The sequence below is a fragment of the Solea solea genome, chromosome 12 (assembly GCF_958295425.1).
Source record: "Solea solea chromosome 12, fSolSol10.1, whole genome shotgun sequence".
Classification (NCBI taxonomy): domain Eukaryota; kingdom Metazoa; phylum Chordata; class Actinopteri; order Pleuronectiformes; family Soleidae; genus Solea; species Solea solea.
In genome coordinates this window covers 3,289,490-3,303,347 of record NC_081145.1, presented here as the reverse complement: position 1 = coordinate 3,303,347, position 13,858 = coordinate 3,289,490, and the positions used below count along the sequence as shown (strand labels likewise).

Sequence of the window (13,858 nt, the reverse complement as noted above, 5' to 3'; positions counted from 1 at the left end):
TAACAAAATGGCATCAAACAGATGTGGAAACCAGCTCACTAGTTTCTTAATATTCCACATCAGATCGAGCAGGAACGTGATGTGTGTGTCGTGTGTGTGTTAGTGTGTGTGTGTGTTGTCCTGTGTTGGTCAGCGACACTGCTGTTAAATACCACAGTTTACCGACAGTAATTACAAACTTCTTCATTCACTCGTTGCTACAGCAGCATATCCACTGCGTCATTCAAGACCTTGGACATTTACTCCACTAATGCTGTGATCAAAGCGCGTGCTGATGGCAGTCGTTGTGTGCATACGCTGTTGATTCAGCTGTGAGATACTATTGTAGGTGTAACACTTGTTTATTTGACCACGATTGTTGCTGTCCTTATCTGCAGCCTGAGCGTCCATTGTTCCATTATGTCCCCCACACAAGAGCCCACTCTCTCTGTGCACACACACTTTGTGTTTCGCTGGGGTGAATTGAACACAATGTGTTGAAGTGCTACTGATCTGTCGATGCGGCATCAGATAGCATTCATTAGCTTTTCCCGTTGTTGTTGTTGTTGTTTTGTTTTTTTTGTTTTGAGTGTACAGTGCCAAAATGATAGGTTTTACAACAATTTTAAAGTGCGACTGTTGTCGGGTGAACAATTTGTTCTGTTTCTATTCAATTTCATTTGTGTGGAATGTGTGCAGTCACGCTGCAGACCTTGCTCTGATGAGTCACACCGAATATTTCTGTGAAAGATGTTTTTAAATGAACAAAAACATGTGTGTATACTGCGAGAATCTATTTTTTAGTACTACTTAATACTTCTTTATTTAGGAAGCGACCGAAAATAATCAACAACATTAACAAATAAGTTAAATTTCATCTGAATTTCCACACTAATATTGAACCTTCTTGATCTTTTTTGTCTGGTGATGTGTGAGTGTGATGGTGGGAACTTTTTCTACACACACACACACACACACACACACAAAAAAGGAAATGACCAATGACCATGCACAACAAGGTGTGAATGTTGAAAGAAGATTATAACACTTCGCTTTTGCTTGTGTGCAAAGTGTAAAAGGAAGGAAAAAAAAAAAACCGTCTTGCGTTGTTTTTTTATTCTTTTTATTCATTTGTAACGACTTCAGCTATCTCTTTTAAGCAGTCACACTTCATTTGACAGTGAACTGCTCCTCATCTCCCAGGATACAAGGAAGTAACTTTGATGTAATCATTCACAATAAAAATAAAAGGCTCATCAATTCTGAAATGGACATTTTATTATTGTAAATGTGCAGGATAATTATCCGAGTCTATTAAAACTTTCCCAGAGGGTTGGAAACACTTAACGCCGTGTGCCGCAGCAAGCTGGAAAAACAACACGGTACGAGAGGGGTTGGCTTGATGACTGGTGGTGTGTTGTCAGTCACAGTCCGCGGTTTGATGATGTGTTTCTGTCGTTTTGTGCCTCTGCAGGGAACGGTTTCGTCAACCCCAGGGGCTCCCCGGGCCTCCACAGCACAGCCAGTGGCAACGGCCTGGGTAAAGTCATGCCCACCAAGTCTCCACCACCTCCAGGGAACATGGGGATGGGAAACCGCAAGCCTGACCTGAGGGTTGTTATCCCTCCATCGAGCAAAGGGATGATGCCCCCACTGGTGAGTGCAGAACACACCGCTGCACACAAGCAGCAGCAGCAGCAGCAGCAGCTAAAGGTCCTTCCCTCTGCTGCAGGGCAAAGCACATCCTCCCATAGCTGAGTGCTTTACATGATGTTGCCTACACACATTTATGATGTTATCACATCAGTGTAGGATGTTGTTCTAGACCTCACCGAGGACTATCTTATCTTTATCTGCCAAGTGGGACCTGAACTCTTTGTATTCAGGCCTCATCTGAGCAGCGCTCCTCTCTTGCTGCTTTCTTCAAGAAACTGTTACGTAAGGCTTCGTCCATACTTCTGCTACTTTCACGTCTTACTTTTCTAAATCTGAAAACAAAAGTAGTGTTTTCAGCTACAAACGATAGCTTAATAATTTACACACTAATTAACACGATTGTTCGGGTACACAGTAGTCAAGCCAATGATACTGGTGAATTTTTCCGGACATTAGAGATGAAAACGACAGTGCTTTAGTCTCCATAGCTTGATTGATGAACGAGATGACGCTCTAGATCAGAGGTCTCAAACGCACGGCCCGGGGGGTCACATGCGGCCCGTCAGCCGTTGTCCTGCGGCCCTACACTTATTTTGAAATGATTAAATTCAACATAGTGTTTTAATTACAATTCTCTACATATATAGTTGGATTTAATGTTGCAATTCTGTTTTATTTCTGTCTGTTTTTCATTATTTACGGATTCATTTTGCGTCATACAAACACTTTTACTTTGAAATGGTGTGCAATGTCACCCTGAATGTTTGTAATTGCGACGTCATGATGGATTATGAAGATATCATTTTAATTTCTAATCACTAAACCGTACATTTTTCCCAAATTGTTGGACTTTTTTCACTTGACCAGACTAGAAGTTCACTAGCCCTCAGGTCATTTTGAGTTTGAGGCCCCTGCTCTAGATATAGATGAAAAGCAAAGTATTTGCACTTACTCGACCAACAGTAACAGGACCAGGTTGCCCTCCCTCAGCGAGTGAAAGCCAGACCATAATTTCATAATTTAATTAAATCCTTAACCCTCTTCAGGTTTTGTGCAGCCTCTGCCACGACATCCACTCAATGAATAGTTCCACCTGGGTAACTTTGCCGCTTCGTTGGCTTCGTCAGGATCGCGTATGCAGCAAAGTAGAGCGCTGTAGTCCTTTTTGTGGCACAGACCCGAAACCTGATGTTCCATAGTGGCCATGACGACGCAGACCTGCTCAGGCTTTGACAGAGGTGACATTCACCTTGTTATAAGTCGATGAATCATCAAAAATAATCCTGGAGACACTCTTTGGAGGTTGAAATCCTACATTGTGTGCGACATTGACATCACCGTTAAAAATGTATCCAGAAGTTACTTCAACCAAAAAAACATCATGACCTGAAAAGAATAGTTTTATACAATATTATTAAATGGATGTTAATAGAAAACAGACTGAAAGGATATATGATTGAACACTGAGCTGTTTCTCTTCCTGCATTTATATTTGTGCTTAATTTGAATAGTTTATAAGACTATGTTAATCGGAAAGCTTCAAAATGACATAATGTAAAGCAGGTGTAGGGCTCAATAAGTTTACACTTTTATCTTACTAATGTCAGAGTTTTTTTCTGTTTAACTTTAGTTTATGTTTTTTTTTTGTTATTTTATCCAAATAAAAAAAATGAAGACGTGCATTCAATCTGGAGGTCGAGTGTCTAAACTCAAACTTCAGTTTTTCACATTTAAATGAGAGTTTTTCTGTAATTATAAAAATGATGCTGCAGAGCTTTCTGACCACAGTGAACTCCTGAGGCTAAACTAGATTCTCCTGCTCGTATTTCAACATTTAGAAAACACCGTACTGGTTCCAACTTTTTACTGGTCTTGTCAGCAAAAGGAGCCGCGCCAGGAAAATGAATGTGTGTGGGGAAATAAACCTCAGGTTACTGTGGATGCGCCTCTTTTTCCGCTCACCTGGATCAGTGTTTAAATAACTGTCTCTGGTGTGTGAAATATTGCAGTTGTGTTGCAAGACTTCTGAAGCAGGTTGGACAGGGGTGGGAGGTTGGTTCTGTTCTGTCTGAGAGAAGGGAGCGCTCGGGTGCCGGCTGTGGCAGCGTCTACAGACGGACAGCCCGTCATTAGGCCATAATGGTTTTAAATTAATCACATCTCAGTGTGACAGAGTGCAGATGAAGACTTAATCATGGGCCCAGGGTGTGAGCCAGATAATATCTTGTCGCCCTTGTCGTGTCTTCCTGCTGCTATTGATTGAGTGTGGGTATTAAGACAGTCCTGGTCTGGTCACAGTATGTCCCACAGCACTGGAAAAAAAAAAGGAAGATTGGCTTCTGATTTGTCTCTCAGCACAGGGAGGATGTGAAATGCTTAATACTGTGCAGGACTTGACAGTGGGCGTATCCCGTCCTCGGCGCTGGAGGCGATTATCGCAAATTACTGTAGCAGAGCAGTGTCGGTCACAGCTGACGTCGTAGCGAGAGCTGCTGAAGTAACGGCAGTGATGTTGGGTGCACTGTGTCCAGAGGAGAGTCAGTTTGGACCAAATACTGTTTGATTATAAAACACCCAAATGTGAAAAGAATGTGATTTCATTGTAGTGTGAACAAACCAAAGCAAAGTGATGGACCCACAATGCAGTTCAGACACAGAAAACTTTCATTCCAATAGGAATTAAACCACATATACCTTATAATGATGGTGGGTCAGTGGTAGAGAGAGCCAGGAACAAAACTGGTTTAAAACAAAACAAAGAAAAAGATAAAAAATGTTCCAAACTGTAGAAGGTTACACACAACGCTCCCTCGCTGTAATTCAGGGGGCCTCAAATTCAAATATCCCGGAGGTCGTGAGTGTCCTGCGAGGTCAGGACGGTGCCAAGCAAGTGAGGAGACTTTATGCATCGCATTGCTTAATATCCAGAAGGATTTTTGCAACTTGACTGCACTCTCGGGTCCTAACCTAAGGATTTGACTGAATTTTCTCACTGTAGCTTCAAAATGTAAAGATTTGCAGGTTAATTAGGTGATTAGGCAATACTATTTCATCTAATAGGTGTATGTGTGTTAGTATATAGCTCATATTCTTATTTACACAACAATAGATCAAATTTCTTGTGAAATCTAAATAGCTGGCTGCGATTTACGAGTAGCTCCGCTTCTTCTTTGTAACTCTGCCTTTCTTCTCTCCCTCTGTCGGGAGCAGTCAGAGGAGGAGGAAATGGATTTGGTGAGTTTTGGCAAATGCCTGGGCACATGGCTGTGATGTGGACATGCTTCCAGTAATTGCTAAAGGCAGCGCTCACGCTGGATTTTGTCCCTCAGAACTAGCAGCAGTAACGAAGCTTGAAAAACAACAACGACGATGTTCTGTCGCTGCATGTTTGGGTTTGGCTGTGAAAATTGCCTCGGCCTGTGAAATGACTCCCCCTGATCCCAACACGTCACTTTCAGTCGTAAACCTCTCGGAGTGTGTGTCTGTTTGTTTTAGTGCATGTGTGCGTGTGTGTGTGTGTTAGTGAGAGAGACAGCAAGCTAAGCACAATCTTATATTGTAGTGACAGTCTGAAAAGATGGAGAAATTAAATTGTGTTGAGCAAGATATAAATCGTTGGCAGTGTTTGTTTTTTTCCTTTTCTTTCAATAAAGAGAAGGTGACGTCATGTGAAATGATATCACTGTGTGAGATGCTTGGGTTTGGTAAATTCATCTGGCTGCAGAGTGTTGGAACGATGTGTGGCCATGAATCAGTTGATGATGCAATGCTGCTTCAACAGTAACTGCTGGAAGCTGCACGTATGCTCCTGACATTATACTCAGAGGGTCTGTTGCGGTAGAGTTCTCCACTTTTGATAAGCGTGCATCTGCAGCATGACCACACGCGGGGCTCCACGCGGGGCTCCACACGGGGCTCCACACCGGGCTCCACACCGGGCTCCACACCGGGCTCTGTGTGTGTGTTTTTGTGGGCTGCATGCCACTCACTCTGCACTGGAAACAACTGGGGCTCCTCCGAACGTCACGAGTTTTTTCATTTGATTATTAAACTGATGTGTTTGTCCTACTCATGCTCCGCTGCTGTAAACTCAACTTCCTCTCATCACTGACAATGTAAGCCCATTCTAATCAACATGATGAATAATTGCTGCATGTCACTTCTTGTGAACAACTTCCCTCCTTATATTGACGGGATGACTGAATACTTTGTTGTAATGACTTTAATTCAACAAAGCTGTTTTAAAAGCCTGTGGTTTGATTATTAATCGATTTAGGGCTGCAACTAACGGTTGTTGATCAGTGTTTCACCTGTCAAATGTCTCGTTTTGACAACAAACCAAAGTGATTCAGATTTATTGAAATGAATGAAAATATTTCCATTTAAGAAGCTGAAAAATCAGAGAACTTCATTTAATTATGAAAAAAAACACTCAAACCAATGAATTGATTATCAAAATAGTTGATAATTAATTTAGTAAACGATTTATAATTTAACATGTCCTGATGTTCGTCTGGGAAGTTTAAAACCACAGATGATACCACCAATGTCATATGAGGAATCCATGACTAATTTAAAGATAAAGTACAAACATAATGACAAGCGTCATTTTGTAAAACAACCGTATTGGTCAGGTATTGATATCTTCAAACATGAAGAAATGGTGTCCAGCCATCCCTCATGCGTTCACTCCCTTTCCTTTTAATGTGTTGTTCAGTCTGAACATAGTTGTGTTGTAACTGGATGATAATATTGGAAACCAGAGCATAGTTTTTTCCTGTAGATGTTTTTCAATCTGTCAGTCAATATTGAATCAGATTAGAAGATTAGAACAGCGACTCTCAAATATGGATACTCGGTACAAGAGCAGGACATCCATTAAAAGTTTCCACATTCATCCATCAAAAATGAGGTATATTTAGACCTATTTTTTACTCTTTTTTTTTTTTTTACAACAAATACACAAGTACAAATAGGAAACGATAGAAAAGCACAAACAAAAGCAAGTGCATGTATTTCATTTTTGTAATCTGTATAGTTTTTATTTTTTTAACTAAGTATAGCAAAATTATACAAATTATTACACGTGAGTTTTTGACGAAAATAGCCACACACACACAGTGTGTGGCACAAAAAAATAATAATAATCTCAAAATAATCCCTTCCCTTCAACTGAATTTGAATGTATATTAAAATGCAGAGAAATACATGAAGAGACCAGTGGAATAATGGATTTAACATTGTAGGTCCTTATTTATGCAATAAAGCTACAACACCACCTTGTGGTAGCAGGTGTTATTACACTAACGTTCCTTATTTCTACAACTTTTTTTTTAGAAATTTGATGTCTTATTTTTGAGGTTATGCCTTAATCGTTTTATAATAAGAGCTTTTTTCTTGTTTTTTTTGCAGAACACCCAGAGGATAAGCAGCTCCCAGTCCACCCAGCCACTGGCCACACCAGTCGTGTCTGTTACCACCCCCAGTTTACCCCCACAGGGCCTGGTCTACTCAGGCATGCCCTCCTCCTACAACCCTGCTGGTGAGTGTAGCCTTGCTCTCCCCTCACACTGAAAACAAGCACCTCAGCTGTGACGGTGTGTGTATAACACGCCGGCTCTTGCTCTGTTTCTCAGCGGCACGCGGTGTCGGAGCTGCAAATGTGAGCGAGTTCTCACTGTGTGTGTGGCTGCTTGTGTTTTTTTTTACAGACTACTCCCTGAGCAGTGCAGAGATCTCTTCCCTACAGGGCTTCAGCTCTCCTGGGCTCTCATTGGGCTCCATGTCGGCATGGCAACAGCATCAACTGAGCCAGGCAGCTCTTAATTCTTTGGTGTGAGTAACACACTCCCAAACAAAAGCACACTCTCCAGACGCCCTCACATAAAAGCAACAGCCGCTGTGCTCTGTGATCTTATGTTGAATCACACAACTGCATACTGTATTTCTGGTAGAGATTGGACACTGTGATATTGACATATAATAATATATAATATAACAATATTATTGCACATTTTAATCAAAAATGACTTAGAAAAAAGTTAATATTACACATTAGTGACCATTTCTGGCACTAAAAGGTGGAGCCTGCATCCTTCCACTCAAAATGATATTGTTTAACTGTAGTGAATGTGTCTTAAATATTATGTCCCTTCCATTCAAACCCTTGTCAGCTTCACATGACTCTGTGTTTCTCGGTGTTTCGATCCGGATCATTGTGTTCGTGGAGCAGGTTAAAGTCCGACTGGAGACACAAAAAGCTGCTGATGTTCAGCAGTTTGACAGGATAAATACCTTCTGTCCTGCTCTTCTGCTGTATACACAAAAAAACGCTCCCTCAGTCAGGTCTCATGTGGCTTCACTGAGCCTGTTTTACAAATCAATATTTCTGTAAGGCTGGGCCATGTCCTATCTGGATATTTTTAGGCAGTATTCTGACTTTTATTACATTTCATTTCTGATAATACCTGGCTCATTTTGTTGGCTTTTTAATGTTTAGAAACAATTTAGAAACAATTCTGCTATAACACAAATACTAAGGCGTAAAATTAAAATTCCATTTTTTTTATCAAAATATAAAATGTAATTTATAATATTTGTATAATATTTTTTTTCAATATAATAAATATGATCATTATCAATGCAACAGCCTTTAAAACCAGGAAAAGTCATCACGATGTGACAATATCCAAAACCATTTCTTGTGTCATGTCACGATTTGATGATATATACACATTTCTATTTACATTTAAATGTGTTAATAATTCCCATGTTTAATTATCTGTGCACATCTGTTCTCTCTCTTATTGAGTGAACTAAACACAGAATTTTCTGTAATTAATCACGATTCATTGTGAAAATAAACCTGAAGTTGACAACAGATATTTATTTATATAAAATCATGGAATTAATGTAGAATCAACACAAAAATGATAAGACTTTCTTTAAACTTTAAACACAGTTTCTCTCCTGTGAAGAACACATTTTAAACATGTTTACAGAGAAACAGAGAAACACAAATGAAAAACAGATGGAAGTGGTGGGTGATCGATTAAAGATCAGACATGATGCTCTGTTCAGAGCTGTGAAAGAGAGAGAGAGACACACACACACACAGGGAGAGAAAGAGAAATACAACACACACAGAACACTCTGGCGGACACTGAAAGAGAGCGCACAAACGCACACAAGTCAGGGAGGGCAAGAGAGAAAACACAGACCTACATAGAAAGAGGGAGAGAGAGAGAAACAGCACACACACACACACACACACAAATTAAACTTTCCACCTCAAAGTCCGTTGTTATCCATCGTTGTGCCGTAGACTGTCTCCTGTAACCAGGGCGGCTCGGTTAGCCTGCACACGTGACCTTTTCTAAATAACAAAGAGAAAGACTGTTTCCAGAAGTTGGAAGTGGCCATGTAGTCCTGACTAACTGTGCTGGTCTTGTCCCGTCTTGTCTCTTCAGTGGTGGAGGTCACCTAACTCAGGGCTCCAGCCTGTCCATCAACACCAGCCAGAGCAAAAGCATCAAATCGGAACCCATTTCACCACCGCGGGAGCGCGTCACCGCGTCCAACTACCCCCACCAGCACCAGCAGCAGCAGCAGCAGCAGCCGCAGCAAGGGTCCAGCCGACAGGAAGTTCTGGGGCGCTCCCCCGCCGACAGCCTCAGCTCCTCCTGTAGCTCTTATGATGGAAGCGATCGCGAAGACCACCGGCCAGATTTCCACTCCCCGCTGGGGCTGGGCAGACCCCCTGCCAACTCTGAGGACAGAGAGAGCCCCACGGTCAAGCGTCTGCGCATGGACACATGGGTGACATAAAGTGTCCCGCTCAAGCCTCCAGTCACCAGCCGGTCAGAGAAAGGGAGGGGTTAGACATGGAGATGACAGAAAGAACAAGGGTCCTTAGAGCTATTATTATTATTATTATTATTATTATTATTGTTATTATTATGATGATACTATAATCCGACTCCATTTCAATTTTATACGACTGAGATGTAATCTAAAGTCAATTCTCAAACTGATACAGTAACATTTAAAAAGAAATCTCAGTTCGCTGGACTGAATTATCGCGTGCCCAAGCAGGTGGTTTCAGGTACTTGGTGCAATCCAGACTCTGCAGGAGAAAGAAAACTGTAGAACAATAGGAGGTAGATTATTGTAGTCACTGGTCTCGTCAGACACTTACATGTAGATGCTGTTTTTTTGCTGTTGTGCTCGCATGTTGCAAACAATCAGAGAAAGTCGTGTTGAGGACCCTCACGTACAACGTTAACTGCAAGAACGATCACTTTAAGACTATGCTGTTACCACCACACTAGACCTTTGTCTCCACCGGCCTCCTCTAATTTATTGACCGAGTCGATCAGGAGATAAAGACAGCATGGAGATTATCGATACGAGCCTATACAGGAACACGAGAAACAACAGTTGAGGATACTTACGTGAATAAATGTAAAACATGAAAACAAAAATAGCATAGCAACAGAATTTATTGCAATAATGACATACGATTCATTTTATAATTTTAAAAGAGTAGGATATGCAGTCTAAATGTGCAATTAAGGTATAAAGCAAACATGTCCAGTTGAACTGGTGAGAAAAAGCCACATCTTCACATTTGTACATCAGTAATATAAGCCAAAGCTGTTCTTTTGTGTTCTTTTGTACAGTTGCTATGGTTTCCCAACAGTACACACGTAAACACATCATATCCTTTGCCATAGTTTTATTTTTCATTGTGCTTCATCACAAACAGTGTAAAGTCGTGTAAACCACATCATGAATCACTCTCTAAAGCCATGAACGTTTGCTGTTCTGTTTGTACAATTGACAATTTGAGCCAAACGTTTTTTTTTCTGTTTTGTTGTGTAAATAGCGACTTTAATATATATCACCGGGGTGTGAATACATACTGAATGTACTGTATGAGCACCGTTTTCAAGAAAAGTATATTTTTGTGGATTACAGCCAAGTTTACAAGAGTAGACCCTTAAAAAAAGAAAAGTTGATCATTCACTGGTCAATATTTACTATCGTGTTCATTTTACTGTAATCTCCTAAATTTAATTAGCAATATAACCTCCTGAGCATCGTTTTCTCTCTGTATAAGTGGTCACTGTTTGTCCTGAACACATTGTAATAACAATGCTGTGAGGTTGAAGTTCTACTATTTTCATATTTATGAAGGATGATCACAAGGCTGAAGGGGAAAGTTGTTTTTTTTGTGTTAGCTCGTCTTAGTTGTACACCAGCAGCTGCAGAACACACTGCCAACATTCAAACCCAACGTCCTTGCCCCACATGGAAGAATCATCTATTGTTGTAGCATGTAGCTCCAAATCAAAGACATGCCCACAATCTCAGGCCGTCTCCACTAGCCTGTTCCTGGCATGGGATTTAAACAGTAGACAAAGAAATGTGGTGAAGCTGAGCTGCTGCTGCTGCTGCTGCTGCTGAAACACAAAACTCATCACGCCTTTGTCCATGTGTGGTTGTAAATATTGCAGTCTACTTAAAAAAACAAGTGTTTCCTTTAATTGGCACCAGAAATTTGAATATCTATGAATATATCAATGCCCTATAAAGAGTACAAGTACTGAAGGTCTAAGAACCCGAGGAGCTAGAGAAGTGAAAGTCTGAAGGTGTTGCAGACACGGCATGATAACCTCAAAACATTTGAAAACATTAGGAAGTAAGGTGAGGCTGTGACTTGTTTCCTTCTCCATCATCACAGAAGCAAATGATTCAGCAGCTGAGTCATGAGTCTGATGGCAACAACAACAGTGCACTGTTAATGACTTTAATCTCACTGCACACGTGCGCGTATGAGAGCGACATCGCGGTGCATTCACTGACTGATCTTGTGAGTGTTTTTCAGTTTTCTTTTCTCTCTCTCTCTCTCTCTCTCTGCCCCATCACCAACTCCACAACACAGTAGTTCTCAGTATAAGCCCATAATGATCTATGCAGTTTAAACTTCACTTCACGAGATGAATATATGTAGAACATGATGTCATGACAGGAAGACGGGCAGAGAGGAAAGACTGTTTTTGTGCCACAACTGGAGGCTGCTGTACGTCAAAGATGCAGATAATACATTTCTTTTTGATTTGGATCCATGGGGCAATCCCTTCATGTTCACAGACATTAGTAGACATCACTTTATGCAGTGGTTCCCAAACACTGGGTTGGGACCCGCAGATGGATCACAGGAGATTAGTTTTGGGTCCCCCCAAACAAATTTGCAAAATGTTCTCAACCTTTTAGTTCAGATTTATGTGAATATGTTTAAAGAAACATTCATAAAATTAAGGTTTTTTGAAAACATTATTGAAGTAATTGTTAGCTAATTTTATAGAGTATTTGTTTTAATACATCGAGTTCTCAGATTTTTTGGCTTCTTAAAAGTGAATATTTTTTGGTTGCTTCATGCGGAACGAAATCATTTCGACATTTGAGAACATCATCATTTAATTTAATTTAATTTAATTTAATTTAATCAAGAAAATGATGGACAGATTATTCAATCATAAAAATAACCATTAGTTAAAATGAAGTTATCCACTAATGATTCATAAATTCCAATTTATATTGTGATTGGTCACGATTGTTTGCCATCTTCAAAAAAAATAAAAAAAGATTGGGTCCCCCATATAGAAAGTTTGGGAAACACTGACTTAATGTATAGTAATTCATAACTTAATCCAGTATAACACAGCAGGTGAGAAAAAAGCAATAATGAACAACAAAACTACAAACTAACACCTCATAGTTGAGCACACACTTCAGCACTTGATGAACAAATCAGGGAATTTTGTAGTTTATCTGTCGATATGCACAGTTAGGAAAATGCCTTATCCCAAAGAAGAATTTACAGCAGTTTCATTTCTTAGTTAAAAAAGCAGGAAATGCAGATGTCACTCAAACGCGAGCACACCTGCCTTTTCTCAGAGAAAAGAAAAGAAAAGACTCACAAGAAAGTCCACGGTGAATGCACTGGGACCTGCTCTGCTCCTCTGGGCTCTGTATGAAAATTCTGCACAACTGATGAATGTGAAAGGAAAGGCTAATCAATGAAACCTTTGTAGAGGACTTTCTTCACTGCTTTGCTTCTTGGCTTTTATAAACAGAACTATGTGTTTGGTAAGTGTTTGTAGTTTGATAGTTCACTTAACTAAAGAAGCTGTTTTTTCGGTTTGGACGCTCAGACCGTTTGGCGGCACAAGCTGGACTTTGTTGCCAACAATGAAATTATTTGTTTGGAAATTTGAAAAGAGATTTTTAAGTTAATCGACATTTTATTTCCCTTGAATGTGTTTTATTTTATTTTATTTTAATCATACTATAAATATTCAAGTGAACTTTTTATTAAACAATTAAGATACTATGCTAGCTATTGTTGTACAAAATTTGTATTCTTCACAAAAGTACAAATATTGGCTTTTCATGTGTAATTTTAGGTGATCTCTTATTCTGTATAAAATGAAGTAAACAACTCTTACATAGAATTTGTTCTCCTGTGAAGTCCCCAGCAGTAGAAACTGTCAACTTTATTAAACACCTCAGTGTATGCTCAATCTCAACTCAATGTCTATTCATCTTTGAATATCACTTTGAATAGCACACGGGGGGTCGCTGCCAGAGCCCATCTCACACTGATACACAGATATACTGACGGCACAACTCCTGAATTCATATTTTAAAACTGTTCAACTCACGCGCGCAGGTTTCTTTCACATGCTTCACAAGTTCAACACCTCCTGGATCTCAGATCTTCTTTCTTGATGTGGAATCCACTCTCCTGTAACTGCTCTGGAATGAAACAGTTGTGACCCGATCAAGACAGATGAAAACACCCTGTCTTTGTGGAGGAGTCGCATGTTAAAATATAGCTGACTTCAATCCTGAATTGTCATATTTATGCAGAAAGAAAAAGCAAAAAACACACGCCTCCTGGTCTCTTCACGCAGTATGAATCTATCTTGTGCTTTTGCGTGTGCACACATGATTATATTTCAGAAACTGCTGATCTACTGGGATTTTCTCTTTACGATTTACAGACAATGGTTCAGTGAGTAGAAGTAGAAGAAGGAGACAATACCGCGTTGATACCAGAGGTCAGAGGAGACTGATAGAAAGGCAACATTAAATTAAATAACCACTGAATTTATTATTATTTATAGTTTATTACGGTCAACTGCAATCACCAAAT

The 13,858-nt window shown here is 40.0% G+C and overlaps 1 protein-coding gene across 6 annotated transcripts in view; it reads left to right on the top strand.

Moving 5' to 3' along the window:
* mef2aa (myocyte enhancer factor 2aa) overlaps positions 1-13,229 on the top strand; it is an 80,177-nt gene extending 66,948 nt beyond the window's left edge. For 4 of the 6 annotated variants that reach the window (XM_058644789.1, XM_058644788.1, XM_058644787.1 and 1 more), the window contains exons 6-10: positions 1,454-1,635; positions 4,846-4,869; positions 7,048-7,177; positions 7,347-7,470; positions 9,105-13,229. In XM_058644789.1, the coding sequence (XP_058500772.1) occupies positions 1,454-1,635; positions 4,846-4,869; positions 7,048-7,177; positions 7,347-7,470; positions 9,105-9,462 (818 nt within the window). In that variant the 3' untranslated portion in view covers positions 9,463-13,229. The remainder of the gene's footprint in view (positions 1-1,453; positions 1,636-4,845; positions 4,870-7,047; positions 7,178-7,346; positions 7,471-9,104) is intronic. The other 2 variants (XM_058644792.1, XM_058644791.1) reach the window with 1 other exon arrangement.
* The last annotated feature ends 629 nt before the right edge of the window (positions 13,230-13,858 follow it).